This window comes from Aythya fuligula, chromosome 6 (genome assembly GCF_009819795.1).
Source record: "Aythya fuligula isolate bAytFul2 chromosome 6, bAytFul2.pri, whole genome shotgun sequence".
Classification (NCBI taxonomy): Eukaryota; Metazoa; Chordata; class Aves; order Anseriformes; family Anatidae; genus Aythya; species Aythya fuligula.
Genome location: NC_045564.1, coordinates 10749830 through 10775781, shown reverse-complemented (window position 1 = coordinate 10775781; position 25952 = coordinate 10749830). Strand labels below are relative to the sequence as shown.

General features: G+C 45.1%; 1 protein-coding gene across 1 annotated transcript in view; it reads left to right on the top strand.

Annotated features, from left to right (window-relative positions):
• The window catches only part of LOC116490575 (histone deacetylase 4), a 207768-nt gene that overhangs the window by 52137 nt on the left and 129679 nt on the right, over window positions 1–25952 (top strand). Inside the window, exon 2 of the mRNA XM_032189907.1 lies at window positions 6691–6762. Coding sequence (XP_032045798.1) covers window positions 6691–6762 — 72 coding nt within the window. The remainder of the gene's footprint in view (window positions 1–6690; window positions 6763–25952) is intronic.

Below are 25952 nucleotides of genomic sequence, written 5' to 3'. Positions count from 1 at the left end.
GAGGAAATATGCACTGAGCATTTTCTCATAGGTTTAAAGAGAAATAATCCATTTGCTGCCTTAATTGCTTTCTTGTAAATGTTGAAGACTTTTTTTTTCTCTGTAAATTTCGAATGAGTAGACAAATAAATAATACATCCATGATAATTACTATTCTCATTACTAATATTTTAACTTGTTGTTCTATATGGCAGCCGTTAATATGCAAGTCAGGATCTATCTTCTAGTGGACTGTGCTTAGTGGTCAGGGCCAGAGACTTTTATTCCTAAGCGATCCCGTTTTACCCACCTGGTGTCCCAAGGCTACGAGGTTAGTGCACGGCCTGTTTTCAGAAATAGCAACGTACCTGACCAGAACCAACAAAACCTTCCAAGAAGTAACGTAGATAAACGCTGTTTGCACACCGTGCAGCAAAACAACCCCCGAACCTGCGTGCAACATGCAGAAACCTTTTCTCCTGTGGCTGTGGTCCACGTCTACCGATAGCAGGAAGAAACTAGATGTTCTGAGGCCTGGAACGGGTCCATGAAACAGCCGTGGGCTGGCACGTGTCACTGAGACAGCACATAACTCACGCAGCAGTGCCAGGCGGAGCAGGGAGCTCACACTTCCATGGGGTGTGCCTCCCTGTGAGCTGCAGGCAGCAGCCTGCTTACAGGGGCTGAAGTTTGCTTGCAGACCACCCGTCGGCCTCAACTGGGGCAGGGGGATCTGGGGGCAGGAGTGAGGATGGCTGTGAGGCCGATCGCAGGTCTCCAAGAGTTTCAGTGAGATGCGGTGTTGTTGTGTTTCGGTGTCTTCCAGTTGTACCTTGAAGGAAATGGGAAGGTGGGATAGTTTTGGGGTTGGAGAGAAGGGGAATGGGTCTCTGCCTTGTCTTCCTGAGACAAATTCATGATTGTTTTGCTAGAAAGCAGTTGAGAGGGCAAGGTAGTTGTTTGCTTGATGACAAATGCAAATTCAGGCATCATTGATCCAGAAACATCCCCTTTCTCTGCACGGTCCTTAGCAAAAGTTTAATTTTAAATGTGGATGCATGCGCTCAAAAGGATGTGGTTGGGATATCCTCTTAGATGCCAAGTGGTGGCTCTTTATCCTGAGCTTACTATCTGCCTTCTTGTTTTGCCTGAGGCTTTCTATTGATTAGGCACAGAGAAATTTGAGCTTCTTTCTGTCTTGGCTTGGAAGGCATGGAGGCGAGCTTTTGACCTATATCCACACGGGGAAAAAATTAATCAACATTCGGTAACTGCCTCATGAGGTGTTTAATGCAAAGGAGCAATAAGCAAAAAGCTGGGGGTGTAGGGATAGAACAAGAGCATTGGATTTAAACTAAAAGAGGGGAGGTTTAGATGAGACTTAGGGAAGAAATTCTTACCTCAGAGGGCAGTGAGGCCCTACCTGAGGAGCTGTGGGTGTCCCATCCCTGGCAGTGCCCACGGCCAGGCTGGATGGGGCTGGGGGCAGCTTGGGCTGGTGGGAGGGGGCTCTCACCATGGCAGGGGCTGCATTATGTGTTTTTTAAGGCTTTCCAACCCAAACCATTCAGTAATATATGAACAAGTCTTGGGGCTAATATATTGTCTTTCCTCAAATGCAAACAGGCTAATGTAAAAATTACCAAGTTCTGCAGACTGCCCTTCTCATTTTCTGAAGTCTTTTCTCAGAGGTTTCTCCTTGATTGCCTGCAATTCATCTTCTAGTGTTGAATCTAAAACCAAGGGCAGCGTTTTGGCCAAGGAGGCTGTCACATCCCTGAGTAATTACCTCCCGTGTCTTGCATATGTGCCTGCTAATGCATCCTGGAATGAACTTGTCTTCTGCAGCAGTGCCAAACGGTGGATTGCAAAGTGCTTCAGCTTCCCTTTTCTTCTTGCTTTGCTGGGTATTTCTGTCTTGTGATTGTACTTCTAACCATCGTTACTGTTATTATTTAGGCAGGAAGGATCTACTCATTTGTGATTGACCCTTGCGCCCATTTGCCAACCTGTCACTGAATTCTGCTTCTCCTGCTGCAAAGTGTGACCTCTCTGGTGTGGGGTCACAGCTGAGGATTAAATGATATTTAAAGCTTTATCAGTAAATTGTGAGTTCCTGCAGTATGCTGGGTATAATGGATCTAAAAGCAGGTGGTGACTGAGAGGGCTTTTTAACCAGGTGTGCGCTTGGTTTAGGGTGGTTCATGCAGACCTGACTTTCTTACTATGTGCCCCTTGAAACCTTTCAATGTTTTTTTTTTTTTTTTTTTTTTTTTTTTTAATAAAAATTGGTTAAAAACAACAATAATTAAAAAAAATAAATAAAAATCCAACACTTTGCTGTGCGGATATATTGCCAAAGAAACAAATCGGTTGCTTGTCTTCTATTTCACCTTGATCCATCCACATTGCTTTTCCTGTTACCTTATTTCTGCGTCTTAGAGCCCTCCTTTATTTCTGCAGGAAAGAAATAATGCCCATTCACTGCATGTCCTCCTCCTGCCTTTCTCCCCTTCTTCCCTTCAAGTTTTACTTTGTGTGGCTCTTCAGGACCCCGTGCTCTGTGTGTCCTGTTAAGTCAACTGTTGGCTGTTCATCGCTTTGCTTGGGGAGCTCAAGTAGACCGGGGCGATTTGCATCAGGTCTAAAGATCTGAATATGTGAAAAAACATTTAATTCACCTCTTTTCTAGTTCTGCTCTGCTTTTTTAAACTCATCAGAGTTAATTATGGGAAGGCTGCTTACAGTTTTCTGTTGGAAACAAGCTAAGAGCTCGCTGAATGCTTCAGCCTTCTGTTTCGTTCATTATCTGTCCTTATTTTTTTCGAAAAGGGGGAGGAGGGAGGACTAAAGCTGTACTTCGCTGCCCTTGTCTAATTTGGTTTTGCCTCGGTGGTTGTTCTAGTTCATTTTGCTTCTTCATCTTTTCTGTATTTTTTTATCCTCGCGTGTTTCTCTGTTACCGAAGCCATCTTGTCTTTGTTTCGCTATTTCCAACGTGTTTAAATCCTGCAAGCCCAGCTACTACATAAAGTATCCTTGGATATATTTTTAAAGTAACTTAAACAACTCTTTGGAGCGCTTCGGTACGGACGGGGATAAAAATAAAATGTTCGAGTTCCCACCAATGAATAATAGCTTCATCTCATTAATTAATGAGTAGAAATACCCATCTGAAAATGAAGCTACACTATGTGTTCCCTAACTGGAGCCATAAATCAGACCCGCTGGTGCATGCCTCCTTTCCAGACCTGACGGACTCTGCAGTTTGTCTCCTCCTCGCGTGCTTCACTGCAGCCTCCTTGCCTGCCTCCGCAAGCTGCCCTCATCCATACCCAATGGACGTGGATTCATCTACCGCCAATATTTTTAGTATCTGAGGAAACATTTATCCAGGGGAGAGCAGGAAAGTATTTTGTAGGTGATCTGCTTTACCTCGGTACTGTTCTAACCCAGGCTCGTGGCAGGAGAAATGCCAAGCAGTGCCTGCACGGCTTGACCTCGTCGCGCATTCTCCGCAGCAGTAAGACGAGCTGCTTCCCCTCCCTGCCCAGGTTTCCAGGATTGCAGAAGCGCCCTGTGATCCCTTCTAGGCAATAACAAGGACAAAACTGTAGATCTGTGTGTGGCACGGATATTTTTAGCATCTTCTGTGTGTGTTTTTTTTTAGTTCTGTAATTGCCAAAGCTGTCTCTATAAATGCATGGTGAAGCTTCTAGAGGGTTGGAGCGGAGTGCTTTGTAAAGGAAGGAGGTGGGGGTAAAACTTTTATTTCTGCAATGGAAACTGATTGTAATCATTTTGGCATTTGCAGACCCAGACCAGTTTTTATCTTACTGTTGTGTTTTTTTTTTTTTTAAATACATGCTGGCATAAAACATCATGTGTTTCTCTTGTTGCACAAAGGTCAGTTATACAGCAACTGATTTAGGAGAGAGGCTTCAGTAATAGGGGTAAGATGAAAACACAGTATAGCAGTAGCTGCAAACACGCTTTTCTTGAGGCTTAGGCACCCCCAGGTGACCGGTTTGTCTCCAGTGTGATGATACACCAGGATCTGTGGAGCTCTGTGGTTGAACATGTAAAACAAAATAGTTTTTTTCCTATTTTGAAGGTACATGGAGCACAGTCACACCTTAGGACCTGCCCCCCCCCCCCCCAAGTCAGTTCTCATTAAAAAAAAAAAAAAAAAAAGAGAATTAAAAAATTTTTATTTTATTTTTGAGAATACAAGACCATTTTAGTGCAACTATGGTTTTAAAATCTTCCTTCAGACCTATATGAGGCACTCTTCTATTTCTTGGAAATCTTTAGATTTTTTTTGGTTGTTTTGGTTTGTTGTTTTTTTTTGGTCAGCATTGTGTTGGCAGTAGATACGACGTTTTGTTAAAGGCAGGGTTATTTTTCTGAACAAATTGATCACCTGGTGTCTTGAAATTAAATTACTTGCTTGGTTTTGTAGCACCTTCATGTAGCTGTAGGAAGCTGAGGAGGCAATAGGAGCTCTGAGAGGTGAGATTTGTGTTCTTTTCTTCGAGGCTTTGGTTTTGGGCTCAGGTTTATGGGCATCATATGGACGGTCAGCTACCAGCTAAGCTCTCAGTGTGTGCATGCTGCAGGGTTTTGATCCTGAGACACTTGGCAGCCGCTGTGGTCCTGAGCAGAAGTTGGGTTGCAGGACACAGGCTTCTCTTGAACATGTGCTATTTCTACAGTGCAGCACAGCATCTGTATAAAACGAGACTGAAGTATCTCCGGAGTGCTGGCTGCTTCACTGCTGTTGTGCCTTGTAGTGAGAGTGTGCACTAACAGGGAGTAATAATGGAGCAAAACGTGAATTTGTTTGCAAGCACTTCAATATAAACATAAAAACAACCCTCCTCTGGATTGCTAGAAAGCAAGTAAGCCAGCCTTCACCTCCCCAGGGTGACCAGCTCGTGCTGGCAGCGGGGTGTTGCTGTGTTGACACTGCCGGCTGCGTGCTCTGGGTGTGAGCTTGCTCATCCCTCAAGAGGGGGCAAGCGATGTGCCAGCTAGAGTGTTTAAACCTCATTTTAACCTCTCTTATCCATACTTGTAGCCTAGGAGAAGAGGTGTTGTGTGCAAAGATCTCCTGACAAACTGCCTCTTTATTTTTTTCTTCCAAGCAGAGACTTTTTATCAGTTAATGCAGCAAATAGAGAACCCGTGTCTTGCCTGGTTTGGTTTTGGTTGAGTGTTTAGACTTAGCACAAAATCCTCCGCACCCAGGACGAGGCGCAGGCTCCTGGGGCTGCGCTTACCCTGTGTGCTCCCTCGTCTTGGATGCGTGCCCTGGCTGAGCCGCAGCCTCTTTTTCTGTAGCCCCTATTTTTCTGCTCTCTGTTTGCAGTCTTTGATCTGCAGTGACTACTGGGTTGTGAATTCGGGGATATCGATGGCTGGATGTTGCTTAAAGCAGGGGTGTTTGGCTCTAGCAGGAACAATCCGAAAGCAAACAATGTATAATGTCAACAACCTGTTTCATCTGCAGGACAATAATTAACTTGCTTGAGAAGGAAAACTCAGCATGGTTGTCGTTCAGTTTATTGACGTACTGCCTGAGGCTGCACTGATGCTTGCTTATGGTCAGTGGAGGCAAAGCCATGCACGTGATGGAGAAGACCCAACCATGCTTTCTTTCCAGGGACCTGAAATGGAGAAAACAGGGAGAAGAAAAGTGTGATTTATTTTTTTTAAACATTCCACTGACTTTGTACCACTTCTATAGTACTGAACTGTCCTTTGCTTTGACTGAGAGATGGGATGGATTCTTTGATGTCTCCAGACAGGGTTTGGCTTGATTGTATCTGTGCTGCAGCGCAGAACACAGCAGCACTTGAGAGAAGAAGTGAGACAGAACTGCCAAAGGTGTGGGTATTTACAGTGGAACAAATGGGTTTGAGATGAAGTTTTCTGTAGTCAAGTCTTCATAACATAAGTACGGAAAACATACCATAGTGAGATGTCACTCACTTGAATTTAGTATTATTTTTGCTTCGGCTTTTATTGGGGGAAAGGATGGGAGGGAAATGGATGACTAGAAAATCTGGTCTGGCAGTCTACAACAGTAGGTATCATGTTCTTCTGTTTTAACTCTACTTGAATGCAAGATATAATCTTTGAAATATTTTAAATAGAGAACTGCTTCAGCAAGATGGATTTCTGCATATCATTTACAAAGTATGTTTTTAATGCCTTTCTGAAATCCAAACTTATGCAAAATGGGGCTTGTTATGCATGTCTATGCATTTTAATCTCCTGCAGTGATTTGTCAGTTTTCCTTAGCGTTGCCTTGGCATATTACAGCCATTCTTCAACTTCGCTTCACAGGGATGTGTTTCTGCCTTAGCTCTGCTCAGTTCTTCTGAAGAAGGAATGAATTGCTGTTTAGGTATTGTATGGTACGGTTTATAAGCTGATGTGCCTATTTTCTTGGATTGGGATCAGTACCAGTTGGATTTAAAGACCAGGAAAACCCGAGCACAATTTGGGCTACAGTATCTTTTATTTTCTGCTTTAGAGTAAGCAGCTGCTGTCCTGTTAATGTTCTTGTTTCTATTGATTTGTGCTACTTGTGTGTTTCTGGTTTGCATTGATAATTGGTTAGTGATTTTTTTTTTTCTGCTTGGAATGCCTAAAATAGCTCAGCTAACCAAAGAGTTGATGTGATATTTTTTTTTCCCTTTCCAGATGGGCTTTCTGGCAGAGACCAGCCAGTAGAGCTGTTGAATCCACCTAGAGTGAACCACATGCCTAGCTCTGGTAAGAAGAAACTTTTATTAAATGTTGTTCCTATTCTGGGAATGCAGTAAAATATTCTGCAGATCTATCTTACAAGTGGGAGAGCAGAATGCAAATGCAAAATGCTGGAACAAAGTGTGTCAGAACTTGCACACATCTACTTTCCCAGGCTGGGCGAGTGGGATTTGGGAGTGGAGGGAGAATAGAGCACAGCAGTCTTGGGAGGCTTAAATATCTCAGCCCCCACCCTCGGCAGGGGGCTAAACAGAGGCTAGCCTGGTTGGAGCTGCTTGTTTTTGCTTAGAAAGGAGAGGACAGCAGAACAAAACAGCAACAGCACCTTACGAGTGTTTTCACAGCCTAAACGGAGAACTGCAAAACAAAGTCGATTTTTTGAGTTGCTGCTCTTATTAAGGAAAAATCTCCTTGTGTTGAAATGAGCAAAAAGTCAGAGCCAAACACAGGCTGATCAAAGCATATCATGCTGGGCTCTTGGCTATTTGCTGTTCTTCCCTCTCCTAATGATCCCGCTATGCTGTGTCCTGCGTCTTGTCCTTCTGGTATGAAGCAAGGAAAGCAGCCAGCGTTCGTCCTGGAGGCTGGCTGCTTCTCGTGGGGCAGAGGAGGGAAATCTTTTGGCACACAGTTACAGCACTTCAAACAATGGAAACAACGGCTTGCATCAAAATACACAAAATGCTGTGGAAAGCAGTCTGCTGCTTTCTTTTGTATTTCCACCTTCTCTCTTCCAGAAGTGTTTTGTTTCCAGGTGCAAACAGAGATATTTGTACTAGGCACGATTTGATACGTGAAACATTATCTACTTTCCAGGTAGGAGCTCAAGTTTTCCAAAAGCCCAGCTTTCTCTGCTCGGTTGCCTTCCAAAATGCCTTTAGGTCCTTTTATATTAAGGAAGAGATCTTGCAGAAGATCTAAGTGCTGCTGGTAATGCAAGTTGGAAAAATGTAAACGAAGCTTATTCAAAGCAACTTCAGTAGATTGGGGAGGGGAGAAATGGGCTGTGACCTAACCTACATTTTTGTAGACTTATATGTGTATCTGGAGAAGGAAACTTGTAAGGAGTTAAGAGCTATTGTGCTGGAAAAAGGAAGAGATCATCATTACCAGGTACGGATGCTTGGCTTCAGATTCTGAGAAATCTCTCTTCACTCCATGCGCTCCAAAACTTGTCTGTCAAGTAAGGGAGGTTATATTTTTCCTAACCCAGAGAGAGATTCTCATTTTAAGACTTCCCTGGTAACGTGGGTCAACTTAAAGGTTTTTCTGCACGTTTTATATCCATGTGCAAGATTGAATGTTGTGGGCCTGCTCAGGTGCGTGAGAGGAATCCCCTTCCTCTCTTCTGCAAGTAGGTCAATGGCCAGTACCATGAATGTGGGATGGGTTTTAGTCCTTTTGGACTTGGTTTCATTGTTGCTTGTAGTGTTTTGTGTTTTCTGTAACAATGTTTCAGGAAAAAGGCTGTGCACTGTGTTTATGTGGGGCAGCAGGGAGGCCTCAGTGTCTTGTGTGAGAGCAGAGCCAGCTCCAGACTGCGGGGTTCGTGAAGGAGGGCAGGAGAGAGGCCCCCGGTGGAGCAGGCTGTCCCCCTGCAGCCCATGGGTCCCACATGGAGCAGATCTCCACACTGCAGCCCCCCCATGGGTGGAGGAGCCCCCGGTGGAGCAGGGGGATGTGGCCTGGAGGAGGCTGCGGCCCATGGAGAGCCCCCACAGGAGCAGGCCCCGGGCCGGAGCTGCAGCCTGGCTCTGTTCGTGACAGGAGCTGCTGACGTATCTCCCTGTCCGTGCCTCAACCCTTCAGCCCTCTTCCATCATGTTTCTCCCCTGGTCCTTTGAGGAGGGGAGTGACAGAGTGGCGTGGTGGAGCTCAGCTGCCCATCAGTGTGAGACCACCACAGGCTGATGCTGGTGATCAGCCTGGGCAGCCTGATGCCAGAGTTCGTTGTGCCCTGACTCAATCAATTTTCCCCAGATGATAGGAGGTTGCTTTAAGGTGCTGCGAACTCTTCAGGATTTATGGAATCCTCACCTCTTGGGCTACATTTTGAGTATGTTCAATAGCTCAGCGGTATGCCTGCTGAAAAACAAACAGCTAGACATCAAAGGAGAGCTGTGCTTGTGCTGAGTGGGCATAACGTCAGATAGGCAGTGATGTCTCTTGGTCAGATAACTTCTAGCAGCATTTGAGCCATGGGGATTCCTGTGTCATGCTGGAAAACTCAGGCCAGGCTGGATATGTGTGTGGTGGGCGAAGGGTAGGAGAGACTTCTGGGGTGGGGGGAGCGAAAAAGTGACCTTGCACAAGAAGCAGCATTAGCTCTGGGCAGCAGCCACCCCATTGCTACTCACTTGGGATCCTGCACTTACTCAATTTGGCTGAACTTTGGAGGTGTCTTTTCAGCCTTGCAGCACGTACCTGAGCTAGAAATGTGTATCTTACATATTTTTATCGTCAGAATGGTAATTAAAAGGTGTTTGGCAAAAAGCAGAAAGATGTTTTGGTATGTTTGTAAGTGCAAGCAAATACTACTCACCTTGTAAGTGGCTTATCAGCTGGCTTATAAGTGCCTTTACCTATCTGCCTTGATATATACATAGCCTGCCTTTAGTACTGTGTATCTTGATGAGCTTTAAAAAAAGGATTGTTGAAAGTTTCAGTCAGGCTGATGGACTTGGGCAAACCATTGTTGTGTCTATTTTTTATCATTATTACCTATAGGAAGTTTACTGCAAATCCTTCTAAGAGAAGAAATACCAAATATTGCTCTGGAAAAACAAGTTATGTATGGGTTTGTGGGGTGTTGCTCCAAGTCTCAGGCATGGCTGAAACAAAGGTGTTGAAAAACAGCTTAAGGAAAAAGAAAATGCTCAGTCATGTCCGGGGGTATTCCGCTTAAAACCTTAGCCCATCGTGGTCATGGTAAAGCGACTGAATTGTTGCCCTCATGATGAATGAACTCATTGCTGTGTGGCAGTAGACGGTGAACAGCCTTTATCCCCGGAGTTGAATTTATCCTTGAGATACAATCATTGCATTGTGTTTGTAGGAAGCCGAAATGTTTTCTCTTTGCCACAAACCAAGCGAAGTTTGATCCATGGTAGTTGTTCTTTTCTGATGTAGAAGGGTGGCAAAGGGATGTAAAATACCCAAGGCCTATGCATGCTCTGTCCTGTGGCAGCATCTCAAGTATGGAATTCAAATGTGTAGAGCATTTCTAAGAAACCAGTTTTGGAGTGAATGGAGTAGAATGGCTTTCAGTCAGTGGCAAGGTGTGTTTTTAAGAAGATGAATTTTCTCCTTTTTGCATAAAGTAAGGATTAATTTGAAGAAAAAAAACATTTTCCCCTTTCAGAAATGTATCATCTATAATTGGTGCTTCTGAATTTTACTTGCATGTAAAAGGAAAACAAGACAACCCCCCTACAACCCACATCTCGCTTGGGAATATTATCATCTGTTCGATAAAACCTGTTCATGCTGCTTTCTCTTTTTGCGGCACGAGAATATTACTGTGCCTTTAGCCTGGGGTAGAAAAGGGGATAAATTGTTGAGGTTATTGTGCAGTGTTGCTTTTCCTGAACGTCTACTTGCAGAATTCAGAGATCTTCAGAGGAGGGACCTCACAGATGCAGCATCTGTGGTCAGCAGAAGATGCATGAGCATGCAGGTGGCCACTGCCTGTTTGGGATCAGTTGCAGGGGACCACTTCCAAAAGTGTGAAGGAATTGTCCTGCAAATGAGCAGATCAGTTTTAAGTATTTGGTGTGTTTTAGGGTATTTTTATTCTTTTTAGCAGTGAATTTACACAGCCTGCAGCCAAGGAGACTGATCCATTTGGAAGGAAGGAGGGATAGAGTTCTCTTGTCCTCTTACATTTTTTTTCTTCTGTGCTTTTAAAACGAGATGCCTTTTCCTTAGGGCAAAGCTGGGGAGCCAGTCTTAAAGACCTCAATTGTACAAATAGCTAGATATGTTGTAGATAGTCCTCTTAAAAACATCACTTACGTACTGTTGAAACCATCTTCCAGATTTGATCAAATAGGTCTTTGTTAAGAATGTCTTCAGTATTAGAATGAGTTTCGTTTCTTTACAAGGCTGTACTTACGGTACTTTGGATAAACTGAAAAGACTTACTCGAGGTATTTCCCTTGTCAGTATAAACTTTGCAGTTGCTCATTGCATTGCAAGTGAATACAATCCTAAGTAATTTCTTTAGTGGTAGAAATAAGAAGAGTTTGATATCTGTGACACATGAAAAAAATGTTAGATAGAAATATGATGTAAACCAGTTCTCTTTAAACTTAAAAACTTTGCTTTAAGTAGTGAAACTGCAAATTGGGACTAAGTCTGAGCTGACCAGCTGCGTTTCCCCATTATTCTGGTCATGGTGTAAGGTGACATTCTGGGGTTACCTGTGGGTGTAAAGCACTTAATAGCACGTTTATTGAATTAGGAATGAAATTCCCCTTCCCGTGGCATTCCCACTGGCTTTTCAAGGTTGCTTCCCCAAGCTATGGTAGAAGCAATAGTGATAATCACAGCACTTTTTGCTGTGGTTCAGTGCAGCTGACGAGTGATTTGCATCGTGGCATTCATTGCAGAGCACAGATGCTGCATGGAGAGGTGGAGGAAAAGCAGCCAGGCTTGCTGCCCCTTAGGTGAAGCCTTCTCTCTGGGAGTGCTTGCAGATCAGGTGGAAAGCTGGGGCAGGGCTTCTTGAGGTGGCTCTCCAGCTGTCATCTGCAAACCCCTGGTGGTCTGGGAGGCCATCGTGCAAGCTAGGGAGCGAGCTGCGGTGGTCTTCTGACAGGTTTTTGCAGCTTGATTGATAGTAGCCTCCTGCGAAGCGTTAGGAGCCAGTGGGTTAAACAAAGCTTGGGGATGGCCGCTGCTGAGCAATTTCTGTGAGAGCTCAGCTTAAGGGGAGACATCTTAGTGGTGGCAGTGAGCTGACAGCCTCTTCCACAAGTGGCTGCACCCTGCCGTCCTTCCAAGCTGGATGTGGTGCCTCTGCCCAGCCCTGGGGCTGTCCGTCCTGCGTGGATCTGGTGTTTGCAAGAGCAAATGCCACGTTGGGGAGCCCAGGGCATCACGCCTGAGGCTCCAGCTCCTTGCTTTTTCTTCCTCCTGGGTCTGATTACCCAGTCTCACTTCCACGTCAGTTTGAAAGAAGGCAGATGTGGGTATGAATGAACGGTCTGCAAGAGCCTCTGGACTAATATTGTGACGTGCTTTTACAGGCTTTTGAAATCAAAGACTAATCCTGGCTTCGAAGAGGAAGGAGTGGGTAGTCCAGTTGGCCTAGCAGAGCAGAATACCGTCTCTTTGTTAATTTATCCCTTCAAAGGAAGGGGATGCCCTCTCCCTGCACTGGATTTTCAGATACTTGCTTAGTTTCTATAGCGTGGCTGCTTCAAAAGCCCCTTCACAGAGGTACCAAATCAGCGTGGCGCAGTGGGGCTTTGAAGCGGGTTCAGATTGCTGGCTGGTCAGCCAGGATTTGGGGCTCCCGACAGGCTCATGCCTCTGCAGACAGCAGCTTGTTCGTCCTTGTTCACACCGGGACGTGTAAGAATGGGGATGTATGGCTTTATCAGGCTCTGGAAGCATAGCTCGTGTGCTGAAAGGCTCGTCCTTTAGTGTTAAAAATACTCTTCTCTGTTCTCCACGGAGTTGGGGTGGATGATTTACCCCCCCTGTAAATCATCATTAAAAGTGAGGTCTTCAGAAATCGTTTAAATGCCAAAACCGTACACTAAGATTGAAACATTGTTTGCTTATTAGCTTCTTGTTAGCCTGTTGTTTGCATATTTACAAGCTGCAGCTATTCCTGTCAGAATAGCGTATTAATTACTGTATTAATTTTAGCACCGTGAGGATGCTCTGTATTAAGACAGTGAAGAAACGGCAGGTTAATGTACCTTGATAGTACATTAATGTGCCTCTGTAAAGCCAGGTTAATGCCTGTTGCAGTAAATACAAGGTTATTTCCTTGTATTTACTGTATTTTGCTATTTACTACCCTACAGGACAAAATGCAGCCCCTGCAATGAGCATAAAAGGAGCGTATTTCCAGCGGGAAGCAGCAGTGAAGTTCACCTTTGTAATTCATTGCTCAGCAAGGCAGGCGTTGTGTAACGCTTCAGCCGGCTCCCAAATTTCCCCCGATGATTTGCTGTATTGTTGTGTTTTTAAAAAGTTGCAGCACGCCCAGAGTGCGGTCAGCAAACTGGAGGTTATTTATGCAGGACGGACGAGGGAATTGGCACATCTAGAGGCTCTCGGCAGCTCCCTGCAGAGCAGCAGGGAAGTCCAAGCGTTAGGACCTCTTCCCTTGGTTAATACTGCACCATAACTCATGTTTTGTTGGTCATAATCATAGGATAATTTAGGGACTCCAGCTCTGTGGCAGCACGAGCCCATGCTTTGATTGTGTGTGGGGATGGATACAAGACATGAGTGTTTTTGCCAGCCCATTAAGCGCCCTTAGTGTGAATTGAAGCTCCAAAAATCAAACCACTTTTCCTGCAGCTTTGGGTTTTCTGGAGTGGGGACCATGTGGGGGCCTGCCAAAACGCGGTCCGTGGATGTCCTGAGTTTGTGGAGTAGGAATAGCAGGAGCCCGAAGCTCCTAAACTCGATTTTGTTGTGTTTTGTCTTGGAAAACAATATTTGTCGCTTCCTTTCTTAAGCACAAGGAAACAGTTATTAAACGGAGGAGGTGGGATGAATTATTAATGGCTTGTTCCTCTTCTAAAAGCCGCACTTAAATCTTAAGTGTGCGAATACAGAACTGTTTTCTTTGATGAGAGGTAACTGGCAGGAAAGTTTGCTTTATTGCAAGACCCGGCATGCTATTTTTCTTTATTCTTCCCTCACCTTGTTCAGTTTATTAATTCACAGTGATTGAATCTAGATTTCCTTAGATTTCCTTAGTTCTGAATGTTTGCAGTGTTATTTTCACAATAATCCGTCTCCTGCTTGCCCCAGCGAGGGAAAGGTTGCTTTGTGCTTCTGCTTTTTTACAAAAAGCAGGTGAAGGAGGGAAGAGCCTTTGAATGCGTGACAGTATTTATATTAAACTTTTCGACTTCTTAGAGAAGGAGGAGATGGCAAGATACGAGCAGACATTTAAAGGCTCACTTGAATTGTTAATCAGTAATCTGTTCCCATTGCCTCTGGCTCTTCTAAAAATAACAGTACTCTGCAATGAATGAAAAGTGATAAATATTTCATGGAAAGTTGATCATGGATTTGAGGCATTTCTCGGTGGAAAATTCTGCGTTTTTCAGATGTGATCCATCAGTGACTTTGCCATGTCCTGTTTTCCATGTGTGTAATGCAATCTATGCGTGCTTTGCCTGCATCTGCAACCCTAAAGAGACTTGGAAATGAAGATGAAGCCTGTGTGTGGCATTCTTTGTTGTTGTTTTTTTCCTTCTCTTACATTTTCCAGGTAACGCTATTGTCCCGTGGCTTGTAACAAACATTGTACTTCTTTAGTTAGGAGACAAGTGCTTGTGTTTCCCTTCAAGGGCTGTTAAGGCTTCTGGAGAGTCCCGACACGCTGTCCTGATGCCTGCTGGTGGCTCTGCCCGTGAACTGGAGGGCGAGGGTGGAGGAGCAGCCGAGGAATGCTTCATTCGCAGCGTGTTTGCTTTGATCCAAGTTCCCTTCTCATCGGTGCGCTCTGTGCTACGGAGCTCCCCGGGGTGCTTTACGCCAAAATTAACTAGGGATGGTTTATTGCTACGGGGGGGTAGATGCTGTCGGTCTGTGCCCAGCGGCCACGTGCATTCCCAGGGTTTTAGGAATTCCTATTCTGACACAAGATGCATTTAGCAAGATCCTAGAAGCTCTTCCCCGGCGTATATTGATTTTCAGGACTATATTTGGCTCTGCTTTTTCTTTGGACAGTGGAGGGAATATCAGGTGAATGGCTTGTGCAGTGATGCCTAAAATCATCCAGCTGCTGATTTGGAGGATTGCTGTTCACTGATTAAACAGACCTTTACTTTCCCTTTCTGTTACTTTTTCCACTTGCCCACCTGCTTCCCACCCCTGCCCCCAAAAACCCACTCCATACCCAAAAATGGCCTGGGCAGAGACACAGTTCACTGCGTAAACAAACAAAAAGTGTAACCTAGTTACTTCGAAATGGAAAACCCCAGCAATGCTGACGGGCTAAGTTAACGTGAGACTACTGCCAATTTGTAATGACCTAACTTTGTTTTGCCTTCTTAAGTGTTCGGGCCTTGAAAAATGGGATGATGTCTTCAACAAATAGGGTCTTTCGAGAGCTGGGTGGCAATGTGAGCACTTAGCTCACCTGTACGGTTTCCTTCTGTGTGTCCTTGCTTTCCTAAATCACTGACTTTTTTGACTTCTCAAAGAGTACCTGTAGGAATGTCGTCCTCCCTCCTCTCCATCTTCTCACTACCAGACCACGTCTGTCACCAAGCAAATGGGACAGCAGAGTTTTTGGTTGGGTATGAATGCGGAACGAACTCACTCACACTGCAACCATCTCGTTTAGATTTATGGTTAGGGCTGAATTAGCATTCGCCACTTAAATGGCTTGATTTGAGGTCTACCTTAAGCCGGTGTCTCCTTTAACTTGAAACAAGTGCTTATGATTAAATATCTGCTCCTTTGGCTTAACTAATGTCTTGTGATTTAAACCACTCAATTGTTACTACTTTTCCATCTGTTTTTCATTCAAGAAATTGTGTCATATTGGATGATTCATTCATATTTGATTAGAGATTTCATTATAAGCTAGTCTTAAGTTTTTATGATCTAATAAAAGGCTTTGGAATCACTGACTTGGAACTGTAATTGTAATATCATGCAGAATAAATGTACTGCACATTTTAATGATACTTTGCTATATATTTTTTATACTGTTACAGTTCTTGCTAGTGAATTGTGTAAGGTGAATTTGTTTAAAAGTTCCTAACGAAATTCAACAACTGACCATTTCCACTGGACAGAGGAATTCTCCATAAGCTATTGTAGCAGCTCTCCAAGTTGCACTGAAGGGCACAGTCCATGAAATTTTGGTCAAAACTCACCTTCCTTAACCCATACTTGTAGTCCTGTTCATTAAGATGGTCATGCAGTAATGATATTATGAAGGTCTTTAAGATCCCGAGTTGTTGAGGTATCATGGGCATTGGGTAAGTGATTTTATTGTCAATAAGGAGGGTGGATCTGCCACCAGTGTGCAAATTGCTTCTTGGATGAAATAAATGAATGCACTTTTTTTTCACCTTCTACTAAAACTTGACTAAACTGTTAGAATAGGGCATTTAAAATATATATATATTTAAAAAAAGTATTGCAAGGAGCTGCATTTGTGTGCTTTTCTTTTTACTATTCCAAAACTATCTTAAACTTTTAAGTATTTTTGGTTTTGTAATAACTTATTTCTGTCCTTTAAATATTTAAGGAATTACTTTATTAGAAAATTTTTACACCAAGCTATTTTCTGCTGTACTTTTTGTAACATTGATCTGTACAGGGAAACTATCAGAGTAGTTTTTGTTCCTCAGCCATAATATATTTTTCTGAAAATGATTACGTACAGTATATTATGCACTGTATTTATCGTGACTCAAAGACCACAAAAAATGGCAAACCCCAAAAGGTACAGAAGGAACACACAAACACCTGTGTAATACGTTAGAAAATGAATAGAGAATGCTGCTTGGCTGGCCTGCCCTTAGTCGAGCTGTGAGAAAATGGTTGCACCTCATCAGTGCTGCTCTTGAGAAGCCAGGTCTTGTCGCAGACATTGCTGACAGCTTACATTCAGCTCTTATATTAGAGGATTAATTCAAATTGGCTCTTTTAGTTGTACCAGGACAAATAGGCTGGCACCCCGTTCAGCGTGGGCGTTTCTGTGTGACTGCTTGGGCAGAAATTGTGGCTTCATGGCAAATGTCACCGGGACCCTGGGATGGGAGCTGCGGAGGGAGCAGATTGAACAGAGCAGGGAAGTGATGAAGGTGCGGCTATTTTGGGGTGACGATCAATGAACAGTGATCCTGGGCAGTGGTCCTGGGGTGCAGAGGGGTTTCCAGGTGATGGACAGAGCTTGAGGAGGTGGGATGGTGTGGGTTGTACCCATCAAGAGGGGTTTGGAGACGTAGGCACTGAAGCTGGAGCACGGGTGTGTTCCCTGCAGACCTCTGGGGGAATGTTGTTTGCAGCTTTATACTAAAGCAATGTATAGTTTATATAATTAAATGTCTCAGATGAGCGTGTATCCCCATCCACAAGGAAAATAAACACACAGGTGTCTGCAAATGGACACCTCATCCTTGCAAGCCCCCTTTGGAAGCGGATGGCCATAGTGAGGCTCCCTTGCATAACAGCACCCTGGAGACCTGGTCTGTAATCTCTGCATCAGGGCCGGGCTTGTTTGAGCGGCACTTTGTGGCATGTGTGCTAGAAAGCCATCCAGGCCTTTTTCTGCAGCAATACGATAGTTCCTCACATGACTTAAAAATATCTGTGATTCATTCCAGCGGTTCATTACTCTGGAATGAGGAGGCTCTGCGTTTGGTGCCAGCTTACTCTGTGACCTTTGGCAAATCACTTGGCTTTTCTTCTCTTCCCCTAAAAGCGGGTAGTAACAGTATCTGTCTGTCTTCCTAGGGGTTTGCTGTGGTCGTCACCAGCACAACACCTGCAGCAGATAGTAGGAAATTAAAATTAATTTGGTCCACGTCATATCCAGGTTGTCGCCTGGGCACCCAAGCTGGAATCGGCGTTGTTCTGCTTTCTGTCTGTGGAAACTCAGTGTCCAGGGTAGAAGTGTGAAGCTTGAATTGTTGGTTCTCTGAGAAAATCAGTTATTCCATACTAAACCTTGTAGTAGCATCAGGTTTGTGTGCAGTAAATTTAAGGGTTTTTCCTTGATTTTTTTTTTTCTTTTTGTAGGCTTTTGCTTTAATATAATATAGGTTTGGGTAAATGTAATACATTGACTAATTCATTCCGTGGATGTATTTTTATGCACATACACAATGAGTTCCTATTGAGTAAATAATGTATTGTGGGAGTGAATGAGTTGGATGGAGGTAAAAAGAATTTGCAGGAAATAATCGGGGCTTCTGAACTGTTGGAAATGCAGGGAAACGGGAGAATGACAAGAACTGAAAAAAAAAAACACCTTGTCTGAGGATGAAAGCCATGGCAGTGTTTGGAAGATGTTTAGAATATTCTCAATGTTAAATCAGCACCATGGGAGTTTTAAGTGGGGAAAAGTTGAAATGGTGGAGGCGAAAGAACACTTCAGAGAAGTGGCAGTGGTTTCCTGTGTTTCAGCGTGTTTTTCTTCTTTTAATACAGTCTGTCTGAATTCTTTGTTCTTGTACTTTCTTTGAACTTGGAACATTTTGGCCAGACTTCTCCTGATAGTTGCCATCCTTAATTGAAACAACGGTAACCTTGCTGCTGTTTAAATGCAGGCTTTTGGAGACCTGAGCGAAATACTGCACTCGCACCTTATTTTGACAACTAACTTAATAAGAGGCTGAAGCTTTGCATTTCACAACTGATTAATCAGAAGTAAATGCAGCCGGTGCCGCCTGAATTTTATTCTGATGCCTTGAGCCAAGCGGCAGGAACCGGCATTTCCTTGTGTTGCGTTTCCCATAAGCTGTCTTATTTATAGCTTACTGCAAGGGGAAGGCAGTGTAGCTAGTGCTGAGATAAGCCCGGGGGCCGGGGGAGCGTTATCGCACCCGCACGCGGTGTCAGCGAGGCCACGGGCGGCTCCGAGCCCTGTAGCTGCCCTGTTGCGTGCGAGCGTCGTCGCTTTTGGGGAAGGGTTGTGGGCTGGGAGATCTGTGCCCACACTGGAAACGGTGTGAGCAAGCACCGTCTTGTCTTGTAGTGGGGCTCCGGGGCACTAAAATCTCTCCAAACTTGCTTTCTGGCTATTGTGGGTGTTTTGTAGCGCCTCTTCCTATCTGTTCTTGCTCCGTTCCAAGCTGGGTTAGCAATCTGCTCATATAAATGTATATATTTCTGAAAGCGTTTCCCACATCAAAAAAGCTCTCCCCAAATCATAAAAATGCATGGAAATATAGAATTGTTTGGGGTGGGAGGGACCTCAAAGCCCCCCCAGTGCCACCCCTCAAGCAGAGCAGGCCCCATCCAGCCTGGCCTTGGGCACTGCCAGGGATGGGGCACCCACAGCTCCTCGGGGCAGCCTGGGACAGGGCCTCACTGCCCTCAGAGCGAAAAATTTCTTCCTTACATCTAATTTAAATCGACCCTTTTTCAGTTTAAAACCACTACCCTTTGTCCCAGCACCACACTCCTCCTGACAAAGCATCTCTCCCCAGCTTCCCTGTAGCCCCCATTAGGCACTGGGATGAAATGTTGAGGAGCAGAAATGCTGAAATCCTGGTTCCTCGTGGTCCCCTCTGGCTCGTTTGGTTGGGATTGCCCCAGCAGGGCTGTTCTGCCTTGCCCCACAGTGGATCTGGATGCTCCATGCCAGGGAAAACCTGGGTCCTGGTGATGCCAAGGGGTGATCAGGCACGGTGTGCAGCGAGGCTCTGGGTCGGGGCGTTTCAGCCTGGCTGGAAGCTGCTCCAGCAAAGCTTGATGGCATCTCCTATGCATGGGGACAGCCCCTTCCCAGCCACCACCGAGGGCATGGCCCTGATGGAGCCGCGCTGCAGGCCCCAGGCCTTGGCTAGGCCCCGCGTGAGCCCCACCTGGAGCTGCTCAAGCCCCATCCATCTCCTGGTTCCTCGCCCTGTGAGCCCACAGCCCTGAGGTGCTCCACATGTTTGGGGGTTTCCAGGACCCACACAAGCAACACGTGGTCACCTCCTCTTGTGCAGGCACTGCCTGTTCTGTCCCCAAAAGCTGAGTCTTGGGCACACAGTATTAGAGGAGTGGATGTCCCTTGGGCGTGCTCTTCAGTTGATGCTGCTCAAGAAAACACATGAAAGCTCAGTGTCACGAGTGCTATCTGCATAATCTCGCCTTTGATCTCTGTATTGATGATAATTTTTTATCATATACAAAGCTGCTTTCTTTCTTTTTTTAATTTTGGTGCGCAATCACACAGAAAACATTCCTTAATCCTCTTGGGTGGGACTGATGTTCATGCTTCTTTCTGACCTTATTAAGCCATGACACCTGGAAGTGAAGGCATTGGATTTTATTCCATGTTGTGTGATGACATCAAGATTTTTAAACATCTCTTCAGTCTATTTAAAAATTAAAATGTGTAAATGTATTGAAATATGTGGTGCTTCTCTTGCTCTCCCCCTGGAATGCAGAGAAGAATGGCTTAACTGTACCATGAACCCTCTGAAATGCAGGTGCAGCCTCATTAGCACAGGTGTAATTATGACCCCTATTTCATTGGTAAGATGTCTTTTATTGGTAGGAAGGAGGATGGAGGCAGAGCAGGACCCTTTCAAATGCCATACTCATGTTGTAGGGCTTGCAGGAAAGGGGGCCATGGAAGCAGGGTGGTGCTCTAGTCTTGCCTGGAGCAGAGATCTCCTTTTAGGGTAAGATATCCCATGGACATCCCGTAACACAGCTCTGTCACACCAGGACTGGTGTCAAAGTGGACAAATTACTGCTGCTTTGCAACTCTGCCTGCCCGTTTACCCAGGGGGTTTTGGGGCTCTGAGGCACAAGATGCAGATCTGGCAGCCAGCAAGAGGAGTTTTATTCCATTTCTGAAGTTGTTCGGTGATGATAAATGTTTTCACTTACTGATTTGATTTTATTTTGTTCTTGTTAGAGAAAGGTAGAGATTCAATGTCTCAGGATCAGAAATAGGTTTATGATGGTATTTGTGATCTACTGGCAGGAAAAAGTAAGCAAAACTAATTCTTGTTCTTCTGACAGTAAGCCAAGGAGCTGGTATGCCTGTTATTTAAATTGGAAGTTTCTTAAGATGGTATTAGACCTGCCCCATCTGTCTTAGCACAGGCTAGATGGCAAAGGATTTTGCTTAGTAAAGTTCTGCTGATAAATCAGAGAGCTGAGCGTGACAGTAATTCCTTTGAGCTAATGTGCTGCAGAGCTCAAATATGATATGAACGTGGCACACCTAGGTCCTGGGGTCCGGGAACATTTTGACCTGATTCTTCCAACTAGTCAGAAAAGAGCATGATTAAACGTGTGGCAGATAGCTGAAAGTATCAGCAAAGCATCCCCTTCAGGATGGGATTATACGTGCTCAGCGCCTGCCTGCGTACCCAGACTGAGATGCAGCCAGAGCTGGAAGCGCTTCCTGCCTCTAAATAAAAAAAAGAAGCTTCTTCAGGAATCTGTCTGTCACTTGCATGAATTTCCTTAAAATATTTCTGAGCAGGTTTTATTACTGTGTTTCTGAGTGAAAGGTATTCTACAAGCTGAACAGGACTGGCCACGCTGCTGCTGGCAGCCACGGGGCATTCCCAAGTGGGCACGGAGACACAGAGCTCGACAGGCATGCTGAGCTCCGTCCCCTGAAACTGAAACAGGTCGTGTAGTGCAGGTTTGCACTGCCTCTGAAGTGCCCGTGTGAGGCTACTAAACCTCACAAGTTATGTTGTGGAATTTAAAGCCAGTTTGTTTCAGAGAGAATGGCTCCTCCTGTGCTTCTCCTACCTTCGATGGCATGTGGGGTCTAAAAATGCAGCCAGTTTACCCTGCTAGAAAATACATTGTGCAGTTTGGCAAGCTGCAAGTGGGGAAAAAAGAGAAAGTACACATGTACACACACACGTCTTTCCATCACTGTATGTATATATAGATACAAAAAATAAATTTTCTTGTATATTATCTGTAGATCCCTGTAGGTGAGACTTGTGCCCTGAAGCAGTGCCATACAAAATCTAGATCTTTGTCCTTTATTCATACAAAATCACAAAATCTAGATCTTTGTCCTCTATTCTTAGCTGTGGTTTTCAGGCTGTGGAGTTACAAACCTGTAGAAACTGGCGGGTTGTATAGTGTTGGTATGCAGAAGGCAGGAAAAATGGCTGGAGAGGAAGAGGATTGAGTCAGGCCTGTGTCAGAAGTGTCTTGCTCCAAGCACAGCACAAGAGAAGCTGGAGAATCGTCTGGTTTGCATCATGTGGATAATACCACAAGATGATTTTGTACCTTGGGCCAAGCTACTGGAGTGGCAGAGCCCCAAAAACTGGTTGCAGGTGATACTGCAGAAAAAAAGGGATGGGGTAAGATGTGTCACATCTTCAACAGAGTGTGAATTAACATAGCTGCCCCTTTATGTTAGGGCCCTCGGCCATTAGCACTGTGTAGGAAAAAACCTCATTGCCTCGTGTCTGTTATTTGTGTCTTACGCCTTACACCTGTAAGTGGGGGGGGAAAAAAAGGACTTGGGCTTGAAGCAGCTGTGTTGTGACAGGGTAACGAAGGTGAGCAATTTCTGCTTTCAGCTGCCCTGGCAAGTGAAAGGATCAAAGCTGGAACACTTTCTCTTTGGGTGCTAAAAAGTAATTGCATTTAAACCGAAATTACCAGCACTCTTGCTAGGAAAAGATTTGCTCCTGAAGGGCTCCTGCCCTGGCTGTGGAAAGCAGCAGAGGGCTTCTCCTGCTAATTCGTGTGCGGTAGGTTCTGGGGACAGCTCGGTGGCAGTGCTGGTGGGAAGCTGCACCTTGTGGCCTACCTGCCTTGCCTTAGAGATGTTGAATTGCACGGGGATTACTCACTGGGGTCAGTAGCAGCGACTGCATATTTGAGGTTGAATGGGAAGCTTTCACTTTTAATGCTTTTCTTTTTTCTTGTTTTTTTTTTTTTTTTTTTTTTTGGTGTGGTGTAAAGTGTGGGTTGCGATTCTTATGAACTCAGCGGCAATGTTAATGGTGCTTTGTGGGGGGGGAAGTTTGTTGCCAGCAAAACTCAGCTCCCAAATTATCCCTTCCTTATGCTGCTTTGAACGCGTCGTCTGCACCTGAAGGGGTCATTTTCAGCTGGGGGTGGGATTGAGAGTGTCGTACTGCAGCCCCAGATAGAGACAGAGGATGGGGAAATCTCGTCCTGCTGGGATTTAGGAGGGATGTCCCAGGGGAGGAGCGCTTGGAATGGCTGAGCTCTGCTTGGTCAGGCCCTGCCTTACCTCGTGGTGCTAAAAATGAATAAAGGACCTCCTTTGGGACCTGCGGTGGTGGCTGGCACCTGCTCGTGCGGCACCGTCACGGTCCGGTGCAGCCCGTGGGAGTTGGGGTGTGCTGGGGGTTGTGATGAGGTTTTTATCCTCTTCTTTTAGGGGAACGGCGGTCTCTTGGTAATGCACGTGTGCATCTCAGCCCTATCATCACAAATTTAGTTAAACTGCAAGGGAAAGATGAGGGTGATCGGTCTGTTTTGTGTCCGAGCTCTTGGATTGTCTCTGTAACCCTCTGTGGGTGCATCTAGTTGTTGAGTTTTTTAATGGAATTAAAGCGAATAAGGGAAAAAAAGGACACCTGAAATAACTTCACGGTACTTGTTGCTCCTGTTACGTACTTTAATGTCCCGCCTGATAGTTTGTCTCCCGAGTGCTTCAGAAGTGAAGTGCTACTCTGTTCTGCAGGTAAATGTGCTGTGTCTTTATCTGGGGCAGAAAGGGGGGATGATGCCCCGCTCGCACACCTCCTCTGCAGATGCTGCTCTGAAATTCTGTGGCCGTCTGTGTGGAAACAGCTCCTGCTCGGAGCTCGAGGGGTGGTTTGGGGTTCATGCTGGCAATGCTCGCTTGTAGAGCTTCGTGGCTGGGCACGTGAGCCTGCAATGTGGAAGAGGAATAAGGATTCATCAACTTCAAGCTTTTCATTTCCAATGGTGTGTGTTTTTTTTTTTAAAGGGAGGGGAGGTATTTGAAGTGAAAGTCAGTAGTAAAAAAGTAAAAATAAAATAATACTAAAATTGCAGAGATCTAGAATGAAAGCATAGGAAAAGTTTTAACTCCAGTTTAGATAATTGCTTTGTATTAGCTGTGATAGGTGATATGGTAGTGTCCAGATGCTGATAAGAGATGGAAATTAAATAGCAGGACAGGCATTGGCGAGGTGGACACAAATATCAAGAATCCCGAATAAGCAGCCAAGAACCCCATCTAGTTTAAGTGAAGCCAAATACGTACAATATCTGTAATTAGCTTTCTCTTATATCAAGGCAGAGCAAGAGAGAGAGGGGGTAATTTCATTTTGTTTGGTGTACCAGGGAGTGGGGGAACCACTGCAGAAAGTCCTGGTTCATCTTGATTTGGGAACACGCAAATCATACCACCGTGCTTTAAACTTTCTGCTCCTGAAGCCAGCTAGTGGGGACCCTGTCGCTCAGCACAAAAAAAAAATCAGATTATCTTTACAATCAACGTGAAAACAATACACATGGATCCTAAAATGAAAAAAGCAACCTGTGGATTTCCATTTTGCACAGGGCGTATATGTTTGCAGTGATGACACAGCGTACAGGGATCATGTGCAGAAAGAGGCTGGTTTGTGTTTTGAGTGATAGTGGCAGAGAGTTTGGAAAGTCAGCTCTTAAGGAAAGGCTTCTGGTGTCAGACCACGTATTGCAGGTCTGGGGCTGCTCTTCTGCCTTCCCAGGGCATCAGGGCAAACCCTGGCTTGGAGATCCCCAGCTCGGCTCGGGCTCTAATTAGGGCGTTGTGATTAGCACCTTCTGTGATGCATGAAATCTGCCTGGCTTGGGTTCCTGATGGATCCCTGTTTCTGGTTTTCTCTGTTCCTCCGTGTGCTGTCTCCTTTTTTTGTGCCGTCTTTGCGCTTTTTTCTTTTTACAGCAGAATAGCTTAGGGCTGATTTTGCTGCTTCAAAAGGGGCAAAAAAGCCTTTTGCGTGTGACTGCCTGACCCCAGCCCTGCAAGCGCTGCTCCTGCCGCAGCAAAGCCGTGAAATGTTCAAGGGGTCTGGTCAGCAGCTGGGAGATCACGGGCTGCCTCCACATCTGTCACCGCATCTCTGCAGCCCTGGGGCTCGTGCAGGACCCGGAGAGATGAGGGAGCAGCAAGGCAGCCTGAGCATGGGGCCCAGTCCCCTTTCTAGTGGCTGTGGTGCTGGGCTGGATGCAAAGCCAGCATCGCCACCACCCTACAAGGAGGGGGGCCATCTCAGCTGGGTTGCTTGCTTTCCCTTTGAAGTCCAAGCCTCCACGAGTCGTCCTAGAGCACAGTGCTCAGGGCACTTTCACCAACAGAGGAGGGAATTGGGATTTGACTTAGATGCTCCTAGTGCTGTTTGCCGCCCCTCCTTCCCCCGAAAATATTCACTTACAGGTGTGGGCTGTACATTTTCATGGTCAAACCTAGCCATACTTAAGGAAAATCATTTGTTGGATGAATTCTGCTGTGAAATCGGGTTCTTGTAAGGAGGTAACAAGTCACATCTTTTGCACAGAGGGGGGAGCTTTGAAGTTTTGCTGCTGTTTGCTGGGTTTGAACAGGCTCACTGCAGTGCCACGCCAAGAGAGAAGCAGAAAATGCAGTTACTTGGCAACTTGTCCTATACATCACCGAACCCGACCAAATTCCTGAAGCTTGTAAACACTCGTACGCTTCTGCCAAGCAATAGCTCTCTTGTGCTGTTTCTCACATGCTTACCAATGTATGTTTTTCCGTGAATTTTTTTAAATAAGGATTTAGGCTTCAGTTTGGAGGTTTGGCTACGTGTAAATGCACTAACAAAGTTATTGATGCTGTCAAAATTACTGATGCCAGGATAGAGCACGGGAACTACACCAGAGTTCTCCTGCAGAAGAAAAAAAAAACACTTTTGAGTGAAGTGCGTGAGAGAGCAGACAAACACGAATTATGAAAATCATCATATTAAGAAAACTTCTAGCTCTTTGAAACTGCTTTATTTATTTTTTTCAAGCAGTCCTAGAAGATGCTAGTTGTTAAGTTGGCGTGCAGTTGAAAACACTCTTTAAGCTTTATCCCAGAATATAGCTTCCTGCGTATGATAAGAACTTCCACTGCCAAGCAGCACCATCACGGCATTGTGTCGCACCTTTGAGTTATGATATTAACTGCTATTTTCTATCTAAATACTGCTTTACATCTGCTTTATGTCTTAATGCCTAAGTTGCATATCACTTGGTGAGTACAGCTGCCTGTGAGCATTGAGAACATCTCCTACTCCAGCATAGATGGTGATGGAGGTTAAACCCTGCTTAAATCTGAC